The sequence below is a fragment of the Pristis pectinata genome, chromosome 27, assembly GCF_009764475.1.
Source record: "Pristis pectinata isolate sPriPec2 chromosome 27, sPriPec2.1.pri, whole genome shotgun sequence".
Taxonomy (NCBI): Eukaryota; Metazoa; Chordata; class Chondrichthyes; order Rhinopristiformes; family Pristidae; genus Pristis; species Pristis pectinata.
In genome coordinates this window covers 4,638,461-4,659,894 of record NC_067431.1, presented here as the reverse complement: position 1 = coordinate 4,659,894, position 21,434 = coordinate 4,638,461, and the positions used below count along the sequence as shown (strand labels likewise).

The window sequence follows — 21,434 nt, the reverse complement described above, 5'->3', positions numbered from 1 at the left end:
GTTTCCTGCATTACAATGGTGACTGCACTTTAAAAATTTAATTGGGTAGATTGCAGAGCTGTTGGCACAATGGAAGGTGCTTTATAAGTACACTCTCTCCTCCCCCAATCTTTTTAAAATCTCTTTTTAAGATCATTGGACCTTAATTTGTAGGTGTATCAAGGAGAAAGGAGATGAGGTAGATAAATGATCTGTGGAACAGATCAGCCTTTAATAGCAGCATTTAAAAGATACTTGGACAGGTGCATGGATGGGAAAGGTTTAGAATGTTGTGGGCCAAATGTGGGCAAATGGGACCAGCTTGGATGGGCATCTTGGTCAGCATGGTCCAGTTGGGCTGAAGGGCTTGTTTCCCTGTAGTATGACCCTATGACTGGTAGAACAGGCTAAAAGGGCTGAATGGTCTTCTGTTTCCGCGCTTGTTTTCACTCTTTCACTCACCACAATAGAGGACCTTTCTGATGACACTTGAGGGGCTCAGGACCAACCAGCAACGCTCAAGGAGCAACATTGTGAGCTGACGGTGTAAAGGGTCCAGGGTCTATTCATGTGTGGGTCAGGGTGAGGACTGTCCCAGAGACAGCCGGAGGTTCCCATGAGCAGAATGTTCAAAACCAGGGAAATTGGGGCAAAAAAATACAAGGGGATAAGAGGAAACACTATGTTGTGCAGAAAGAAGGAAAGAGCTTGAAGCATCATCAGAAGGGCTGGTGGAAACAGCACCGGTGCTTTCTGAAGTGCATGAAAGTAAATCATGTGCATGGTGGGGGTGAAAAGCAGAGGAATGGGACTAAAGGATAGTTCCACTACAGCTAGCACAGTGGGCTGAATGGTCTCCTTTACTGTAGAAGATTCAATGATCCTATCCCTGAAATCTCACATCAAGTCCCTGAACCATTTCAGCTTCCCTACATCTGAGGCAGTTGTCCAATGGCCCAGCCGGAGGTCACAACGGTGGATCAACAAACAATCTGCCGGAGGAGCTCAATGGGGTCGAGCAGCGTCTGTGGGAGATATGGAACTGTCGACGACAACAATTCCTTTTCCCCCACAGACGCTGCTCGACCCATTGAGTTCCTCCAGCAGATTGTTTGTTGCTCTAGATTCCAAGATCTGCAGTCTCTTGTGTCTCCAAGATAGAGTGGAGAACCAAAAATACTTAAGATCTTTGAACCTTGATGTGCTGATATTCCTTCTCTTCTTCCTTGAGGACTTCCAGCTGTTTCAGCACGGGGTCCTGCTCAAACTCTCCCCGGTTAATCTGTAAACAACAAACAATCGTCACCTTCATCCCCTTTTACATTCCCCCCACAACACATTCATGTTCCAACACTTTCGACTGAAGGATATGTTCCCAATTGTGGTCAAACAGTGAGAGAATCGATAGCCAGTGTAGTAGCCTGCCTGGTACTATCTCCTGCAGATGAAGCCGCACAGTAGAGCAGCAGGTAGTGCTGCTGAGGCACAGCTCCTGCACATTGGTTTTGACCATAACCTCAGCTGCTGTCCTTCCTGTGACCACCTGGGTTTCTCCCGGGTGATCTGATTTCCTCCCACAGCTCAAAGACGTGCTGGTGGTTAAGTTAATTGGCTGCTGTAAATTACTCCTAGTGTAGGTGGGCGGCAGGAGAATTAGGGTGGAGCTGGGGGTCCAGAAGATAGAGCATTGGAGGAACTTCAGCCTTGCACCTGTCCAAACAAGTACCAGGCTCCTGCAGTCTATGTGGACAAGAGCAGAGAGAGTGAACAAACTGACCACAGCATCCATGGCACGGGGCCCATTCGTGTTAGGGAAGTGACAAAGGAATGTGGTGGTGATATGGGAGACTATAGTTAGGGGAACAGATCTCTTCAACTGAGTGTGAGTACCAAAGGCTATGTTGACTGCCCAGTGGCAGTGTTAGGGGCATCTTGCCAAGGTTGGAGAGGAATTTGGAGTGAAGGGAGAGGACCAGTTGTCACGGTCCACATGGGAACGAATGACATAGCTAGGGGACCCCCCAAGACAGGTTCTGCTGAAGGAGTATGAGCAGCTGAGTTCAAATTAAAATGGCACAACCACAAAGGTGATAATATCTGGATTACTACATGAGCAACATGCAAATTGGCAGAGGGTAAATGTGATCAGTGAACTGAATGCATTGTTCAAAGACTGGTGTGTGAGAAATGGGTTTCATTTCAGGGGCACTGACACAAGTACTGAGGGAAGAAGGAGAGGCTTCACTAAAGTCGAGCTGGGACCAGTGTCCTAGTGAATCAAATAACTGGGGCTGTAGATAAGGCTCTAAACTTAGTAGTGGAGGGGAGAGTTTCGGTCAGGGGAAGAATTGGAGAGTTAAAGAGAGGGGACATGGTGACAGTGCAAAGTATGAAATGGGTAATGACAGCCAGAGGGTGTCAGGGAGGGGCCATACAACACAAGAGGAGCCTTCCACTCCCAACCAGAGCAGGGAAAATGGTAAACAATCAAAAGTGAAGGTTTCTTATCTGAATGCACGCAGGTGGGTGAATTAATGACGTCAATGGAAGAAAATGGGTACAATTCAAAAGCCGTGACTGTGACATGATTTCAGTGTGAATGAGATTGGGAATGAAATATTCCCAATTTAATCTGTAGAAGGGATACAGAAAGGAGGTGGGATAGTCTTGCATGTATTTGTTAAAGGAAAATCATGTCTATTCAACCTGATAGAGTTTTTCGTTGAAGTAGCAGAAAGGGATGATGAGAAAACATGGTTAATGTGGTGCATGTGGACACGAGTTTGATCAGGGGTTACATGGTAGATTTGTCATCAAGGTTGAGACCCATTGATTTAAACGGGCAGGAGCAGTATGGATAGAAAACTGGCTGGATAATGGGAAACTGTAATGTGTGGATTGGAGGGATGTGTACCGTGGACTTCCCCAGGAGTTGCTACTGGGACCACTGTTTTGTGTAACTTTGGTCGGGTCCACAGGGTAGAATTTCCAGATTTGCAGATGGTTTAAAGCTTGGACATGTTAGACTTTGAAGGGGAGAGTAATGCAAACATATGTATGAACAAATGAATACAGGAACAACTGATCACTCAGTACCTTAAGGCTACTCCTCCATTTAATAAGATGGTGGCTGATCCGATCGTAACTTGAACTCAACATTCCCATCTAACCCAGTTTATCAAAAATCTACCTGTCTTAAAAATATTCAAAGACTCTGTCTCTTAATCAGATCGACACAGATATGTTGACAGAACAGATAGGTAGACAGATCATGGAAAGATGTAAAACCAACAGGGTTGTCATAGTGGGTGACTTTAACTTCCCCAGTATTGACTGGGACTTCCTCAGTGCAAGATGCTTATATGGCGCAACATTAGTTGGGTGCATCCGAGAGGTTTTCTTGAAACAGTATGTGGATAGTCCAACTAGAGGAGGGTCCATACCGGATCTTGTTTTGGGAAATAAGCCTGGCCATTCAGTGGGAGAGCATTTTGGGAACAGTGATTACAACTCCTTAAGTTTTAAGATAGTTATGAATAAGGATATGTCTGGACCTTGGGAGAAAGTACTAAACTGGGGAGGGAAAATTAGAACATTATTATGCAGGAGTGAGGGAGAGTAAATTGGGAGCAGCTGTTATTGGGCAAGTCCACATCTGACATATGGGAATTGCTTAAAGACCAGCTGAATAGAGTTCAGGACCGGCATGTTCCAGTAAAGAGGAAAGGCAAGATTGGCAAGGTAGTGAAACTTTGAATGATGAGGGAGGTTGTAAATTTAGTCAAAAAGATAAAGGAAGCACATGTAAGGTTTAGGAAGCTGAAATCGGACAGTGCCTTTGAGGAATATAAAGAAATCAGGAAAGAACTCAATCAGGGAATGAAGAGGGCCAATTGGGCAAGTCCTTGGCAAGAAGGATTAAAGAGAATTCAAGGCATTTTATACATGTATTAAAAACAAGAGGATAACTAGGGAGAGGGTAGGACCACTCAAGGATAAAGGAGAGAATTTATGCTCAGAGTCAGAAGATGTGGGTGAGATACTAGACGAGTACCTTACATCGTTATTCACCAAGGAAGGACATGGGGGATAGTGAGATCAGTGTCGGGTATACTAATATGCCAGGGTATTTTGACATCAAGGAAGAGGTGGTGCTGGGTCTCTTGACGAGCATTAAGGTGGATGAGTCCACGGATCGTGATGGGATCTATCTCAGACTATTGAGAGTGGCAAGAGAGGAGATCGCTGGGGCCTTGACGAAGATCTTTGTATCCTCACTGGCAACAGGTGAGGTCCCAGAGGACTGGAGAGTAGCCAATAGATTCTTGGAAAGCATTACCCACATTAAGGTGAATTATGCACTGAGGTGACTGGGCTAATTTCCTGAAGGGCAAGACGTCATCTGGATATTATTACTAGCATGTTCTATCCCAAGTTAGATCGCTGTTATGCACAATTTGTACCTGAAAAATAGATGCTCGCAGATCCAATTTCTAGGCTGCACAGAGTATACTGTGGACTCTGCGCTCACACAGAGTGTACTGTGAGATTGTACACAGACTGAAGGTACTGTGGATTCTTATTGTATTGCGGGACTGTGAGTGTGTACTGTGGAACTGTATGTAATGTAGGACGATGCTCGCTTTGTGTGTACTTGCTCTGAACATTGTGTGCTTACACTGTGCACTGTGGGACTTGGTGGACAAACATCTACAGCTGCTGGAAGTTTATCAACTCAGTGAAAGACGCACTTTTGTCTGCCTGAAACTCGTTGGTCTTGCATTGTAAGGAGGTGTTTGCAGCAAATGCTGTTGAGTGGCACATTCCAGGATGCAGGAATGCTGAGGGACACACTGAAGCTCAGTGCAGCCACTGCAAAGGCCCTGTGGGGAAGGACCACAGTCTGGGGCCCTGCTGCCACTGGACACAGAGGCGTTGGGAGCTGCAGAACAGCTGCTTACACACTTAAGACCATAAGACACAGGAGCAGAGTTCGGCCCATCGAATCTGCTTCGTTATTCGCTCACGGCTGATTTATTTTTCCCTCTCAACCCCGTTCTTCTGCCTTCTCCCCGTAACCTTTGACGCCCTCACTAATCAAGAACATATCAACCTCTGCTTTAAATATTCTCAATGACTTGGCCTCCACAGCCAATGACAGTTTTGGTCCCATTGGAAAGGATATTCTAAGATCAGAGGCAGGTCAGAAGAACTTCACTCGAACAATTCCTAGGATGAGACGGCTGTCCCGTCACGAATGGCTAAAATAATCTGGACATTTTCTCTGGAGTTTTGAAGACTGAGCGGTGATCTTATTGAAACATAACATCCTGAGATGTTTCCATGAGTGGGAGAATCTCAAATGAGAGGGCATAGTTACAAGACAGGGGGGCCATCATTTAAAACTGAGGTGCATAGGAATTTCTTCTTGCAGAAGATGGTGAATCTCTGGAATTCTGTAACCCAGCAGCGAGATCACTGGGGGTACTTAAAGGGGAGACAGGTACATTTTTGAAAGATCCGTGTTTTGGAGGTCTATCTGGAAGTGACATAGTTGAGGCCTGGGGCAGATCAGCCAGGCTCATATTGAATGGTGAAGCAGTCCTGAGGAGCCAGGGGCCTTCTCCTGCTCCTATTGTCTTGTGTGCAGGCAGTGTATCACACTAAAGCAGCAGTAGGAATCAAGGATGAGTGGTCTGCTCCACTCTGTATCATGAGGACCGCTATCCTGACAGAGAACAGTGAGCTCAACACATAAGGGGGTGATACCTGGAACAGGTGCCCATGGAGATCAAGTTACCTGATGCATACGGCACCATTGACCCATCCAGGCACAGGGTTGTGAGGAGATTGGAAACAGGGAGATGCCGAACTCACCATTACATTTTGAATCGCAGCCTGGTCTCCTGGCTGCTGGGCTCCATTGTGGACAATCTCTACACGGATCTCATTCTTGGCAGAAACATCACCTTTAACATCTGGAAAACAGCCACAGCATACAAGTCAAACACCCCTCACTTGAACCTTTACACCTTCAATACACACGACACTACAGAGGGTATAAAGGGTGAGCTGTTGTCTGGGCAAATCAGCCTCTGGCTTTTCCACCAGGACAGAGCTTCCTGCCCTCCCATATCACACGGCCTGCACACTGATGAGGATTCCCATCCATCATTTTACCTCCATGGTCACTCTTTATACTGACCATAGTGTGGAGACGGGCTTCCCAATACTGATCTTGGGGCCTCTCTTTTAGCAGATACCTGTGCTGCTGCATTCTGTAGTTTCTTTTTCCTGAGTATCAGCTGTCCTGTACACCTCAGTGAGTTGGTCCAACATCGTGGGCATGTGCTGCATTGTCAGACTTCAGTTGAAATATTAAGCTTAGGCTCAGTTTGTCTGACCTGGACGATTGACGCTTCTGCTGGGGCACAGGTTCTCCAAGTGTGCTCACCAAACTTCCTCCCTCGACCAGAAAAAATACAGATCAACTAACCACCTGGGTACCTACTGCCATGGGCTCGTGCTGCGAGAGGGACTTGCAAAGGCACTGAACAAGTTTATTTTTCCATGTGACCCATCCTCGACTCTTCTACTAAAACAGCAGAGCACAAATTTCTCCAATCTTTTTGTGGAACTCTTGTCTTCCACATTTGGGGATCAGGTTGTAGAGTTTCTCTGAGGAACATCTAGGTTCAGCATGTCACTTTTCTGTCTTGTTGATCAGAACTGGCTGGAGTCCCCCTGTTGTTGACTGACAGAAGCAGATCTTGATTTGTTTGAGGGACAATCTTACCTGATGTCTCCCTCAGAAAGCTACCTGTTTGCTTTAACTGCCCAGGGCAATATTTGTATGAATGACCAATGTCTAGTCCTTTTGAAGACAACATCCTGGCCTCAAACTCTGGACAACCATCACCTTTGTGCTAAACTTTGTGTTCAGAACAAATTGCATATGTCAGACTGGGCATTCAGGAGCTGCTGAGAGCCAGTAGCAGCATCAGAGTTGCATTCCAATCAGTCACCTCCTGGTCCAGTACACCTCTTACTTTGCTGTTAGCATCAGACACACCATCAGCAGAGGTCCAACCCTGATTGAAAGGAAGAGCAGGCCAACAGCAGGAGTAGTCATCTCTAAACATGAAATGCCACAATACATGCACAGTAAACAGCAGGAGCAGTGGCTGAGAGAACTACCAATGGATCAGATCAAAGTTCTACAGTCCTGTACATAGGGTGTTAATTGGAACTGGAAAACTACACAACTAATGGCAGAGGAAGTTCCATAAACATCCCCATTGTCGACAAGGGTAAATCTAAAAACTATTTCCAATCATCTTTGGCCAAGAGTTCCAGGTGGATGATTGGTCTCAGCTCCATCCTGAAACCCCCAGATTTCTGCCAATGGTTTCACTCCCCATGATGTCAAGAAATGGCCGTGAGCCTGGGTACGGCTAAGGCTATGGGACCATACAGCAGCACTGAAGACCAGTGCTCCTGATCAGCTGCACCTCCAGCCAAGCTGTTCATTACAGTAACAATGTTGGCATCTATCTGACAATGTGGAAAATGGTCCAAGTATTTCCTGTCCAATAAAAATAGGATAAATCCACACATTCCATCTGTTTGCTCTTAATTGTTGCAAAGTGATGAACGAAGCTGTTGCTGGTTCTAGCAAGTGGCCCTTACTCACCAATTACCTGCTCATTGCTGCCTAGTTTGGGTTCCAGCAAGATCACTCAACCCCAGATCTTATCACAGCCTTGGTCTAAACAGGGACACTGTGAAAATGATTGAGCATCACTGACACTCAGGGAGCACACATCAGGTCCCCACGTTGGCGAGGTTCTAGTCACAGAGAGAAGGCTTTGTTCTTGCATTGCCGTGCAGTGTTTACCTTTGGGGAAAAGCAGTCCAGGGCACGCTGGAGGGGTGTGAGGGAGCAGCAAACAAAAAAAAATCAAGTAGTGTGAGGTTGGCAGAAGAGGGGGAGAACATGATGGGAGGGTTCAGAGATTTAGGGAGGGAGTTCCAGTGTCTCAGAAACTGAAAAGTGAACAAAAAACAAGAAAAAACTGCAGAAGGTCAGAGGCCAAGGGATCCAAGGAAGCTTGGCTGTGTGGATTAGGAATTGGCTTGCCTGTAGAAAGCAGACGGTTGTGGTGGAGGGAGTGCCCTCGGAGTGGAGGGCAATGACTAGCGGTGTCCCCCAGGGATCGGTTCTGGGACCTCTACTTTTTGTGATATTTATAGATGACTTAGATGAGGGGGTGGAAGGCTGGGTTAGTAAGTTTGCAGACAACACTAAGATCGGCGGTGTTGTGGATAGTGTGGAGGGCCGTGGGAGCTTACAGGGGGATATTGATAGGATGCAGAGCTGGGCTGACAAGTGGCAGATGGAGTTCAATCTGGAGAAGTGTGAGGTGGTACACTTTGGAAGGACAAACTTCAGGGCAGAGTACAGGGTAAATGGCAAGGTACTTGGCAGTGTAGAGGAGCAGAGGGATCTGGGGGTTCATATTCACAGTTCACTGAAAGTTGCCTCACAGGTGGATAGAGCAGTTAAGAAGGCCTATGGGATGTTAGCTTTCATAAATTGTGGGATTGAGTTTAAGAGCCGCGAAGTGATGATGCAGCTTTACAAAACTAGTTAGACCACACCTAGAGTACTGTGTTCAGTTCTGGTTGCTGCATTATAGGAAGGATGTGGAGGCATTGGAGAGGGTGCAGAGGAGATTTACCAGGATGCTGCCTGGATTAGAGTGTATGGATTATGAGGAAAGGCTTAAGGTGCTAGGGCTTTATTCACTGGAAAGGAGGAGAATGAGAGGAGACATGATAGAGGTATATAAAATATTGAGAGGAATAGATAGAGTACCATACCATAGAACCATAGAACCATACAGCACAAAACAGGCCCTTCGGCCCACCATGTTGTGCCGTCCATCCAACCACTCTATCTATTCCTCTCAGTATTTTATATACCTCTATATACCTCTGTAGACAGCCAGCGCCTCCTTCCCAGGGCACCAATGCTCAAGACGAGAGGTCATGGCTTTAAGGTTATGGGTGGGAGGTTCAGGGGAGATGTCAGGGGGAGGTTTTTCACCCAGAGAGTGGTTGGTGCATGGAATGCGCTGCCTGGGGTGGTGGTGGAGGCAGATACATTGGACAGGTTCAAGAGTTTGTTGGATAGGCATATGGAGGAATGTGAGATAGAGGGATATGCGGGAGGAAAGGGTTAGATAGTGTGAGGGTGGTTTGATGGACGGCACAACATGGTGGGCCAAAGGGCCTGTTTTGTGCTGTATGGTTCTATGGTTCTATGGGAGATAATACACAGTGTGCAGACAAAGGGGCATAACTGCCCTTCAATAGCTACATTAATCCACAGAAGCTCCCTCTGTTCCACCCTTTGCCCTCTCCCACCTCCACCGCTACCTAAATTAACTTGTTTTCCCTCTCTCATTTCTGACCAAGGGTCTCATTCCTGAAACGTTGACTGATTCTCTCTCCACAGATGCTGCCCGACTTGCTGAGGTTTCCCAGCATTCTTTGTCTTTGAACACTGCCAATGGTGAGGCAAAAGTAAAGAATTCTATAAGAATCTACAGGCAGAGATCTCAATCTCAAACAGACGGCCTCAGACAAATGCATCTGTCCTACAGTTAGAAGATTCATTAACAACACTCCATTCATTGCAGTGCAATAGTCATCCATGCTGTACAGTGACTGACTCTCACATAGGTTGCTTATTCCACCCACTGTATGTTTTATGGATGTTGTCACTGTGCTTCACTGCAGTTGATCTACGGGCTGTTCCCTGGGACACACACCGTGACAGACATCAAGTGCTGCTGGAAGATCATCAACTCGATGAACAGTAATACAGTATGAACAGTATGAACCCTATGAACAGTAATACAGTGACATGGATGGAATCTGGTGATGCTGTCCGAGGGTTAGGCATTAGCTAGGATGCTGGGAAGAATTCCATAGCTTCTCTGAACACTGCTGGGGGATCTTTTACATTTAACTGTGAGGAATGTATGGGGAAATGGTGCTCTGAGAGCCAGCATAGACTTGTTGGGCCAAACAGCCTCTTTCTTGGTTGTGAGGAAATGTGAAATATAAATATGAGGTAAAGCCTGACAAATAGAACTTCAGACGGTTCAGCTCTCCCTCAGCACTGCAATCGAGTATCTTTCTGAATTTCGTCTCAATCCCTGGGCTGCGCCTTGAACCTGTCACCTACTGACTCTGGGAGGAGAGCGCTTCCACGTGATCCACGTATCACGCTTGTCAATTTCACTTGCTCCTCCTCATAGAATCATAGGAAAGTACAGCATGGAACAACTCCTCCACACCGACCAGTGGACACTCTTCTGTATTAGTCCCATCACCTAGTACTTGGTCCACAGCCCTCTATGCATTGAGTATACAAGTTAGGAAGTCATATTGTAGCTGTATAAAACCTTGGCTAGGCCACATTTGGAGTAATGTGTACAAATCTGGTCGCCGCTTTATAGGAAGGATATAGAAGCTTTGAAGAGGCTGCAGAAGAGGTTCAGCAGGATGTTGCCTGGATTAGAGAGTATTAGGTATAAGGAGAGGTTGGACAAACTTGGATTGTTTTCTCTGCAGCATCAGAAGCTGAGGGACGAGCAGATAGAAGTTTATAAAATTACGAGAGGGATGGATAGAGCAGACAGAGTGTAAATGTCAAATACTAGAGGGCATGGCTTTAAGGTGAGAGGGGAAGGTTTAAAGGAGATGCATTGGGGTAACCTTTTTCAACAGAGAGCGGTAGGTGCCTGGAACGGGCTGCCAGGAGAGCTGGTGGAAGCGGATACGGTAGTGATGTTTAAGAGGCATTTAGACAGGCACCTGAACATGCTGGGAATGGAGGGATACGGATCACATGCAGGCAGATGAGATTAGTTTAATTTGGTGTCATGGTCGGCACAGACATCGTGGACTGAAGGGCCTGTTCCTGTGCTGTACTGTTCTATGTTCTATGTTCCATGGTCCATGCCTGCATTCCTGGTACTTACCACTCTCTGGGTACAGGGCCCTCCTCATATCCTCTCTGCATCTCATCCCCATTAATCATATGTCTTCTAGCTTTATCTGCTTCTAAACGGGGAAAAGTTTCCTGCAGTCTCCCCTATCTCTACCCCTCATACACCTCAGTCATGTCCCCGTTAGCCTCCTCTGCTCCAGGGAGAAAAGACCTAGCTCCTCTGGTCTCCTCAGGAATCCCCAAACGTGCAGCTAATCCTGTGCTGCCTAGCCATGTGTGTGTGTGTGTGTGTGTGTGCGTGTGCGTGCGTGCGTGCGCGCGTGCGTGCGTGCGTGCGCGCGCACGCATACAGTGTGAGGGTTTCCTCACCACACTGTGCAGGTAACACCACTGAAATTCAAAAGACAAAAGGCAGTGTGGCGGAAATCGACCCATCTGCTCCGCAGCGATCTCTCTGTTGTTGACTCTGGTGGGCAGCAGAAGCCTCCTGTGTGGTCTTGGGAAGCATAGGCAAAGGGCAGATGGAGGTTGGCCCAGTGGCCAGCTCTAGCCCCCCACCCCAGGCAGGTCCTAGTGAGGGAGGTGAATGGGTTAGGAGACCAAGCAAGGGTTGGCAGAAACAGGAGGAGCACATCCTCACTGCTTGGCTCCAAACTATGAAGAACCTTTCAAAAAACATAGCTCTCTGGAGGCACCCTCCAGCGTGTGCTGATGACTGGTTAGGTTGTACGGAAATCATGTGATCAGTGCCATCAGATACCTGGTGGTGAGGATGGATGGTAAGTCATTGTCATGGAGTGGTACGGCATGGAAACAGGCCCTTCAGCCCACTGTGTCCATGCTGACCATCATGCACCTACCGTCTTTTTTACACTAATCGTTTTATTCTCCCCACAGTCCCATTAGATTCCACCCCCTTTCTCCCCCCCCCCCAAACATCCTCCCAAGGTGTTATCACTCACTATACAAAAGGAGCAATTTACAGTGGCCAATTAACCTGCCATCCTGAAGATTTTTGGGGTGTGGGAGGAAACTGGAGCAGCCGGAGGAAACCCATGCGTTCACAGGGAGAACGTGCAAACTCCACACAGACAGGGCAGGAGGTCAGGATTGAACCGGGGTTGCTGGAGCTGTGAGACAGCAGTTCCACTGTGCCTCATATCATCCCATTTACTCTCTTTTCTTGCAGCGTTTCCTTAATCTGATACGCTGCAGTGTACAGCACAACGTCTGGGTGAGAGCTGGACTAGACCGCCACGCACTATTTCAGGGGCCACATGTTGCTGTTACACACTCCGTTTGTTTTGGAACATGCTAATTCACAGGGCAGTAAATTAATAAACATGCAGATTTAACAAGCACTCTTCATATTCACTGACATAGCTTTTATCAATGCTCAGTGGAATCTTTAATGCTGTTCACACAGTCATCTGTGGCCCAAAGTGTCTCCACACATATTCTCATCCACCGCACTCCAGCCAATTAGTGTACATTTCAAAGGGTTTAAATACTGATTGACTGGGACTGCCTGAATTTACTTTGATTGCGATTCTTAGCTGGAATGCTCTGGGCAATCCAGTTTTTATGCAGGCTGTCTAGAAATGAGTAAAATATCTGCTGAATTTATGCTCCAATGTTAATGGAGTGTTTTGTAAAAATTGTCTTAAAATGCTCCTGAAGGAAATCAACTTTAATGACCGCATGTTCATGGTGGATATACTTGTTAATGGTTCTCAGTAAATTCCCAAGGCTTGGAGTGTTAATGGACAAGATACATTTGGCTCCTGAGCTAGTGTTGGAGCAATGGAACAGCATGGTGCACAGAGGCAGCCAAAGCAGAACAGACCAGGGAAGCAGAGACAAAAGTGGAAAGGACTGAGCAGAAAACAATACACTGATCTTATCTGACACTTCTCCACCAACAGCAACAGACACATACAAATGTGCCGCCTCCTACTGAGAACAAGGACCAATATACCTTTAAGTTCCCTTCCAAGTCACAAATTATCCTGTAGGTTTAAACCTGGTGACCCAAAGGGGCAGTGATACATTTCCATACTGTCAGTCCTTCACCATTGCTGAGTCTAAATTTTGGTACTCCACAATTTAAGGTACAAAAAAACATACCAAACCTCATTTTAAGAGTCTCTTCACCAGAAAGATCACAGTGGTTCAAGAAGCAGATCATTGCCAAATTCTCAGGGGAAGCTAGGAATGTGTAGTCAATGTTGGCCTTGCCAGTGACACTTATGAAAAATTAATTAATGAAAATGTTTTCTGAGTTAATGGGAGAAATTTTCAGCTGCGCTCTAAATTCAGTTGTAAGTTGCCTGGAAATGATGCAAATCCCGCATGGAGTTCAGCCTCAAAGCACTCAGTTCTCTAGTTTGGGCTCATTTAAGTAATGTGCCTGGCCACGCAATACAAGCCAACTGGAGATTAGGGGCCTCATTCACAGAAAGTAATCCTGAAGTCCCGTCTCTGTACACCCCACAAACCATCGCACATCTGACTGCATCATGAGGCTACACTACTCCATCTTATTGGGGGGTTGATTTGATTGTTTTCATCACACTTCGTGTGAAGAAGAGCTTCCCGTTACCACCTATCACTTGTTTAAAAGCCGTGACCCTGACTTCACACTTCACACTCCACATTGTTCTCCATCTTGTACGTCTCCACAGAAAAACCTTTATCTCCTTTCGAAGCTGAGAGACCCAGGGTTGCCCTGTCTTTCCTCATCACCAAGATGCCTACAAATGGGGATTAGTCTTGTGAACAGCTCCCAAAACTGAAATGCCTGGAAGCAGACAACCTGATGAAGGAGTGGTGCACTTTGATCATGGTTTTACCATTATTGTACCTGTGGATTTGGTTCAGTCAGTAACATTGCATTGACCTTGTTCATTGTTGGTCAGTTTGAGCTCCAAGTTTACTAAATCTTCTCTCTACTTGAGTCCAGGTTATTTTAACGTCATTATGAGGTGCGTACATGGCCTGCTCTTCCTTTCCACCTGTACTTGTCTACTAACTGTCTGGGATAAATTTAATTTGTCATTAAACTTGCCACTTGCATATTTAGTGCAAAAGTCCCTGATTTTCGACTGAGCCTGCACCAATTCCCCCAGCTCCCCTAGTCTGATAGCATCCACGTATCAGACCAACTTGCATTGTGTTGTTAGATCCAAAATGCCATTCAAGTGATTCAGTTACAGATTCCCAGTACACCCTGTTCAATTTCTCCTCACCCTCACCATGACCTGACTATAACTCTGCCAATATGCTGCCATTGTTTTAGCTCATTGCATCAATTTTTCATCTGCTTCCCCGAAGCCTGGATTCTAACTGACCTCTTTTGTGTGGGATATTCTGAGACCTTCTGAAGGCCTGGGTGTAACACATTGTCCAACTTACCAGGGTCCATAGGAGAGATGCACATTAATGAAAAATAAACAGATGAAGGGTCAACGAGTGAGTAACAACAGCATGATTTACCTCCTCATCTTAGAGATACAGTCCACTGTCAAAGTCTCTGCTACTGGAGACCAGTTGGCTTATTAAAATGCCCTGAAACTGGAAGCGCAGATTTGTGCTGGTGTACTAACAATAATCACTTCTCATTTTCAATATTCTTCCATCCTCACCAAGGCAAGGATCAGAATTCAAGCCATGCTCTGTTGCACCTACTTTCCCATCTGACTGGACCTGTCTGATTTTAAAAATGGTAAATATTTTCATGATGTCCCTTTGAGGGGCTCCCTCTGGTGTAGGACACTCATCCATGTGGATAATGGGAGCATTTGTAATGGGTTTTGATGGATTGAAAACAATGTCAAGGGATCAAACACTTTTTTACAAACATTCAATTTGATTTAAAGGGAAAGAATATTCTATTGGATCTTAAACATTACACAAGGATGAATGAGTTCACTCTACCGTTTCTCTGGTATTCTTGGTACTGCACTGTATTTAAGGATTTAAAGTTGTTTCTAGGTTTCCTTGTTTTCGAAAACCTCTTTTGGACTGAGCCTCCCTATCACTCCACTCTGTAGCCCTGTGAGACCTGTGCTCTCAAATTCTGCCCATTCAGCCCAGCCCAAAGCTTTGGAAACTCTCCAGCTCTCTACCTCTTTTTCTCCATTAAGACACTCTTTGAAGACATAACTTTTTGGCCAAGTGTTGATCACCTGCCCTAATACCTCCTCATACAGCTTGGTAGGGCAGGCACAGTAGTGTGGCGGTTAGCGTAATGTTTTACAGTGCCAGCGATCTGGGTTCAAATCTGGCCACTGTCTGTAAGGAGTTTGTACGTTCTCCCCATGTCTGCGTGGGTTTTCTCTGGCTGCTCCGGATTCCTCCCACCTTCCGAAGACGTACAGGTTAGGAAGTTGTGGGCATGCTATGTTGGTGCCGGAAGCGTGGCGACACTTGTGGGCTGCCCCCCAAAACACTCTACGCAAAAGATGCATTTCACTGTGTGTTTTGATGTACATGTGACTAATAAAGAAATCTTATCTTGTCTTATCTTTTGTTTGATAAAACTCCTGCAATGTTTGTCAGTTGCGGGGAGGGGCGGGCAGGGGGTGAGGGGGAAGGGGTCTTTTTCTTTGTTAAGGGCACCACATAAACAGGAGTTATTGTTGTTAGAATTGCTAATTACGGACAGATTGGAAGCAGTGCGTCGATCTCCCACTTCTTGCATTGTGAAGATGCTCTTTTCCTCATAATTCATTTCAAGGTTAGGGGCATTTCTTCCTTTGTGGAATAGGCCACCTTAACCAACGCAGACCCATGTTTGAAAGAGATGTGCCTAGCGGGTATATTGGTCAGGATTTGTAAATCCAAAGACCTGGTACAATGGACAATTTCACTTCTGTTTCTCCCTCTGAGCACGCCGTAGGCCTTACTAAAACAGCACATTTGCTCATGAGCTTCCTGGGGCTGCTTTCAAGTGTCAGAGAGTATTGTCATGTAGCAGTGTTTCACTGCTAGTACCCTCGACATATTGGAGTGAATATGAGGAGGTTTGAACATCCCACTGAACTACCTGCCTGGAGTTTATGCTTAAATTGTTCATTCATTTTAGGAGTTTCTTGGGGTCAAGAATAACTTGCTTCCAGTCTTGGACCTGAAACATGAACTCTGTTTCTCTTCCCACAGATGCTGCCTGACCTACCGAGTACTTCCAGCATTTTCTGCTTTTGGTCCAGTTCTGTGGTGGCTGGTGAGACAAATGTGGAGCAGGGGTTACTTGGTTGGGTGGTCTGCTGGTATGTATGGGAGGTGGTGCACTCCTCCTGTCATTTCCACTGGGCTTCTGCGTGGCCCCCCGTGAACACACCAGAAGTTCTTGATGACATTCGGAAGGCTCCTTCTCCTATCTGAGTGAGCTGAGTTAGTAACTCTCACGAGTCCCTCCCATGAGTCAGTAACGATGTTACATTTTTCAAGGCGGCTTTGAGAATATCTTGCAGTGTTTCCTATCTACCGTAATTTTTTTTGCTGTACTGCAGCTCCAAATAGCGTGTCTGTTTTGGGAGCCTGATGTTCGGCATGCAAAGGACTTGGGGTGTGTAGCAGACTGACTCTGTGCAATTAGGATCTCAGTGTTGGCCCGGGAGAGGTCACTGAAGGTGCCAATGGATTTGGAGGAATTTATGGTGATATGCTGGTCATATCTCTCCAGTGTTTTTAGGTGCTGCTGATGTTAGTTTGTATCTTTCAAGCGTATAGGAGAGTATGGATCACTGCTGCTGGAAAACCAGGAACTTTGTGCTGAGTTTAAGATCTTGATCTTCAAAATATTCTTCCTCAGACATCCAAGGATGTCCAATGGTCTGATCATTGATTGCTTTCACTGAGAGGTGGCTCCTAAGATTTGGAAAGCTTGTGTCATGCAGAGTGGAGGTTGATAGAGGAGCTTTATGCAGTGGACATTTAGTGTGTTGGTGTTAAATATATTTCTCAGATGCAGGTTAGTGGGAAGGTACATTTTAGAAACATGCTAATAGTAAGCACCAGCCTCTAATATTCTGTGTTATCTAGATTGTATAGGATGATCTGAGCGTGTAAGATCACTCTTACGCACTCAGTGTATGAGTTGCAGTCATGTAAAGATAATTCTATAAGCTATAGTTTTCAAAGTATCTCTGCACTTTAAAAATGCTGAGCTCTGAAACTCATCACATGCATCAATGTTTCCAAGTTGTATCAAGAGGTGTATTTTTCATTAATAGATCGATTTCTTTAAGTCTGTGCACTGAATCTTAGAATGAATTTTGAACTGAAGATTAAAGATTAAAGTTTCATTTGCAGACATTGGCACATTTTCTTTTAACTGACAGAGTTTTTGGTTCCTGTGGGGAATTAAAGATAAGATATAGCCTTGAAGTTGAAATTTAGATTTGGTGTCTGGTTCTAAGTCAATGGAGCTTTTAAAAATGGTGATTTAATTCGGCTACAGTAAGAAATTGCTTTCGTTTTGTGCAGTCAAAATTGTAATGAGTGGTATTGTTTACTATTAATTGGAACATTCGTTTGGACACAGTTTGGTTCAGTTGCTGTGGGGCAGAGAGCTGGTTTCTCAATTGGCTCGTCCCACACAGAGGTTTTATCGTGTAAGAAGGAATCATCAATTTGAGTGAGAAAATTATTAAGGTTATTAATTATATTTTCAAATGTTCTGTCCAATTTTGGACCTTTAAGATTGACTATGTGAGTTTATAAAAAACAAATGCAGTGTTTAGGATTAACACTGTAATGTCAGACTCAAACTCCAGTCTATCAGATGTTGCCAGTGTGGATAAGTCTATGGGGAAGTTAACCCTTTCCACCAATAGTGCTTTCCGTCAAGGTGTTTGATTTTAAATGGATGCCATTCTGAAAGTGAACCACAGGAGATTGTGGATGATGGATTTTGGACCATGGGAAGTGTGACAGGAGAGGCAGCGGCCGAGAGAGTCTCAGAGCCCATCTGTGCATGTCTGGTGCTGCGTAAACATAACTGAGGGACCCTCAAACGTGGCACTTTTGGGGTCACCTGATGTTCTCAAAGAGGGGATTACCTGGGGTTTGGGGGGTCAGATTTCAGCGGTGAAGAGAGGAAAGAGAAGTGCATGTGGGGGCGTTGTTGCATACCAGAGAATGGAGCTTTCGTCGGGGAAATGGATGACATTTGTTGAACCTGCTGCTCCAACAATACTGTTAGTTTATAGTTTAGAAATGGAAAAAGAACAAGGACACTGTGTCAGGATATATTGGGACATTTCTGGGACTAAGTTACCTGGGCATAATTCGCCAGCGGATATCAGTTTGATTTTGGGCTGTGGGCCAAGAAAGGTGTGGTTAAGAATAGGTAATTAATTATTTTCCCTTGAAGTAGATGGCGTCCTTCCCTATGAAAGTCAAAGAAAGGCTTGCTTTAGATGGTGCCTGTGGCAAGGACAGGGACAGCTGAGGATTGAGAAGAGGTCATGATTTGCAGTGGTCAACTGTGGGATGGAGATGTTTGGGGGCAGCTTTGAGGATTTTCTAAAAATTAAAAAAAAATTTATTTACAGCATGGTAACAGGACCTTCTGGCCCAATGAGTCCACGCCGCCCATTTTAAACCCCAAATTAACCTACCCATACATTTTTAGAATGTGGGCGGAAACCACGCAGACACGGGAGAACGTACAAATTCCTTACAGACAGCAACGGGAATTAAACCCCGATGTTCATTTTTGCTTTGAGGCTTGTAATTTACTCTGCATATGATACTTTTAGTATTACTTGGATAATTAAGGAAGTGAAGACACTGTAGGGCCCTGGGGGGTGCTGTAGAACAGAGGGACCTAGGAGTCCAAGTACGTGGTTCCCTGAAAGTGGTGTCACAGGTAGACAGAGTGGTGAAGAAGGCTTTTGACACACTGGCCTTCAGTCAGGGAATTAAGTACAGAGGTTGGGATGTTATGTTGCAGTTGTAAGGGGTGTTGGTGAGGCTGCATTTGGAATATTGTGTTCAGTTTAGGTCACCCTACTATAGGAAAGATGCCATTAAGCTGGAAAGAATGCGGAGGAGATTTACAAGGATATTGCTGTGACTCGAGGGACTGAGAAATGGAGAGAGGTTGAGCAGGTTGGGACTGTTTTCATTGGAGTGTAGGAGAACGAAGGGTGATCTTATAGAGGTGTATAAAATGATGAGGGGCTTAGAGAAGGTGAATGCGCACAGTCTTTTCCCCAGGGTTGAGGAATTGAGAACTAGAGGGCACAGGTTTAGGGTGAGAGGGGAGAGATTTAACAGGAACCTGAGAAGCAAATTTTTCACCAGAGGGTGGTCTGTATATGGAATGAGCTGCCAGAGGAACTGGGGAGGCAGACGCATTAACAACATTTAAAAGGCACTTGAACAGGTACATGGATAGGAAAGGTTTAGAGGGATGTGGGCCAAATGTGGGCAAATGGGACTATCTTAGATGGGAATCTTGGTCAGCATGGACCAGCTGGGCTGAAGGGCATTGTTCCATGTTGTATGACTCTATGATGTGACATAGAAATGGTTAAAAATTCATTCCTTCTATCTTGTAAATGGTCATATTATAATATTGTCATGATCCCTTTTCCAGTGTGTCACTGCTTTAGGTTATGAGCTTGGGTGCCATGAGTTAGTTATGATAGGACATTTTATTCTCCATGCCTCCCACATGATCATGGCACTGCTAGTGATTGGGAAGCTGGACGTTGTCTCTGACAGCTGGAGGGCAGCCTTGGAAGAAACCCTGATTCCCAAAGACAAAATTGTGACCACAGCAGGAGATCTTGGCATTAACTTCACAAGAGCCTCACTGAAGGGAAGAGTGGCTCATGATGTCAGGCAGAAAAAGAATGGAAGCTGACAGGCGTGTGAAAGGGATTGCCTTGTGGTGGAGGGGGCGGAGGTGAGTGGGATGGATGAGGTTTTCAGTGATGGGTCCCGGTGGTATATAGACGGCAACAAACAACGGGAACTCAGCCGGTCGAGCAGCATCTGTGGGAGGAAAGAAACTGTCGACATTTCGGGTCGAAACCCTGCATCAGGACCGGTATATAGACGGGAAACCATGGGCAGTCATGACAACCTTGGGGAAGAGAATGAGCAGTGGGAGCTTTCCACCAGGGGATGTTCTGCCCAGGTGGCTGAATGTGTAGCTCCAATTGAGACATTACAGTATGGGATAGATCGACGGTTAAACGTACACACTGATGTAAGGTACGATCACAGACTGAGGATTCATAACCTGCGCAGATGCTGGGATTTGGCATGGGAACATCGATCAGAAATTGTTTGCAGCAGTGTATTTGCAGGGAGGATGGCAGTGATGGTGTGAAGGTTCAGCAGCAGAGCAGGGGCCAGGAGGTGCTGATGTGGCTCCCATAAGGGGTTATCACTAGAAGTGCAACTTGGAACTACTTGGGACAGAACCTTGTGTGATCAATTTAAATACTTAAGACACACACAATAAAGCAGCAACAATTTACGGAGATATAAAAAAATGGAGCAAAAATAAACGGCTGGAGGAACTCAGTGGGTCGAGCTGCATCTGTGGGGGGAAGCTTTAATGAGGCTGATAAAGGCCATGTGTGGTGGTTGACGCCACTCCCAGTTTCTCTCTTGTTGCACACTGAAGATCTTGTCCACTGTGCCTCTAAATGGACAGAATACAGACAGTCTTCAGCCACAAGGAGGAAGCAGTTGTGGAGGACCCTTGCAATGACTTTCCCTGTGGCAGAGGGCAGGGAGACTCCTCTGTGGTTACCAGAGTTGGAGCTGTCTTCTTTCTTGAACATGGCCATGGTTACAGCACCTGAGATTCCCTGGCATGTCCTCCTCTTCCCAAATGTGGGAGAAGAGGCTGTGCATCTGTGCTGATGTTCTTTCCTGCCAAAGTTTCATCAGGGATACCCCAGAGCCTCATTGCTTTCCAACTGACACATGTCTGTCTGTTTGGGGTGGTGGTGAGATTGGACTGGACAGTTTGCTCTGGGATGGAGTCAGGGACTCATTGCTGTGATTTGGTAAACTGACCTTGCAGAGGCCAAACACCAGCTCACAGACTCCTCCTCTTACCTTCCCCTAGAGCATGATCCCGCCACTGAACATCAGACCATTGCCTCTTTTACTGATCTCATATCTTCAGGAGACTTGCCTTCACAGCCTCCAGCCTCATAGTTCCCCGGCACCATGTAGCCCACTGCTACCTCGTCCCCAATATCCACAGGCAGGACTATCCGGGCAGACCCATTGTCTCAGCATTCTCTTGCTCCACAGAACGTATATCTTCCTATCTCTCCTTGTCCAGTCCCTCCCCATTTACCTCTGTGACACCTCAGAAGCTCTCCATACTTTGATAGTTTCCAGATTCTGTGATGCTGCTGCAAATAAGTTTTTCATTGCACCTGTGCCTGTGACA

At 45.9% G+C, this 21,434-nt stretch overlaps 1 protein-coding gene across 1 annotated transcript in view; it reads right to left on the bottom strand.

Moving 5' to 3' along the window:
• Positions 1 to 21,434, bottom strand: part of kirrel3a (kirre like nephrin family adhesion molecule 3a) — a 527,277-nt gene that overhangs the window by 2,075 nt on the left and 503,768 nt on the right. The window contains exons 13-14 of the mRNA XM_052039890.1: positions 5,857 to 5,957; positions 1,175 to 1,261 (exon numbers count right to left, since the gene is read on the bottom strand). Of these exons, the coding sequence (XP_051895850.1) occupies positions 1,175 to 1,261; positions 5,857 to 5,957 (188 nt within the window). The remainder of the gene's footprint in view (positions 1 to 1,174; positions 1,262 to 5,856; positions 5,958 to 21,434) is intronic.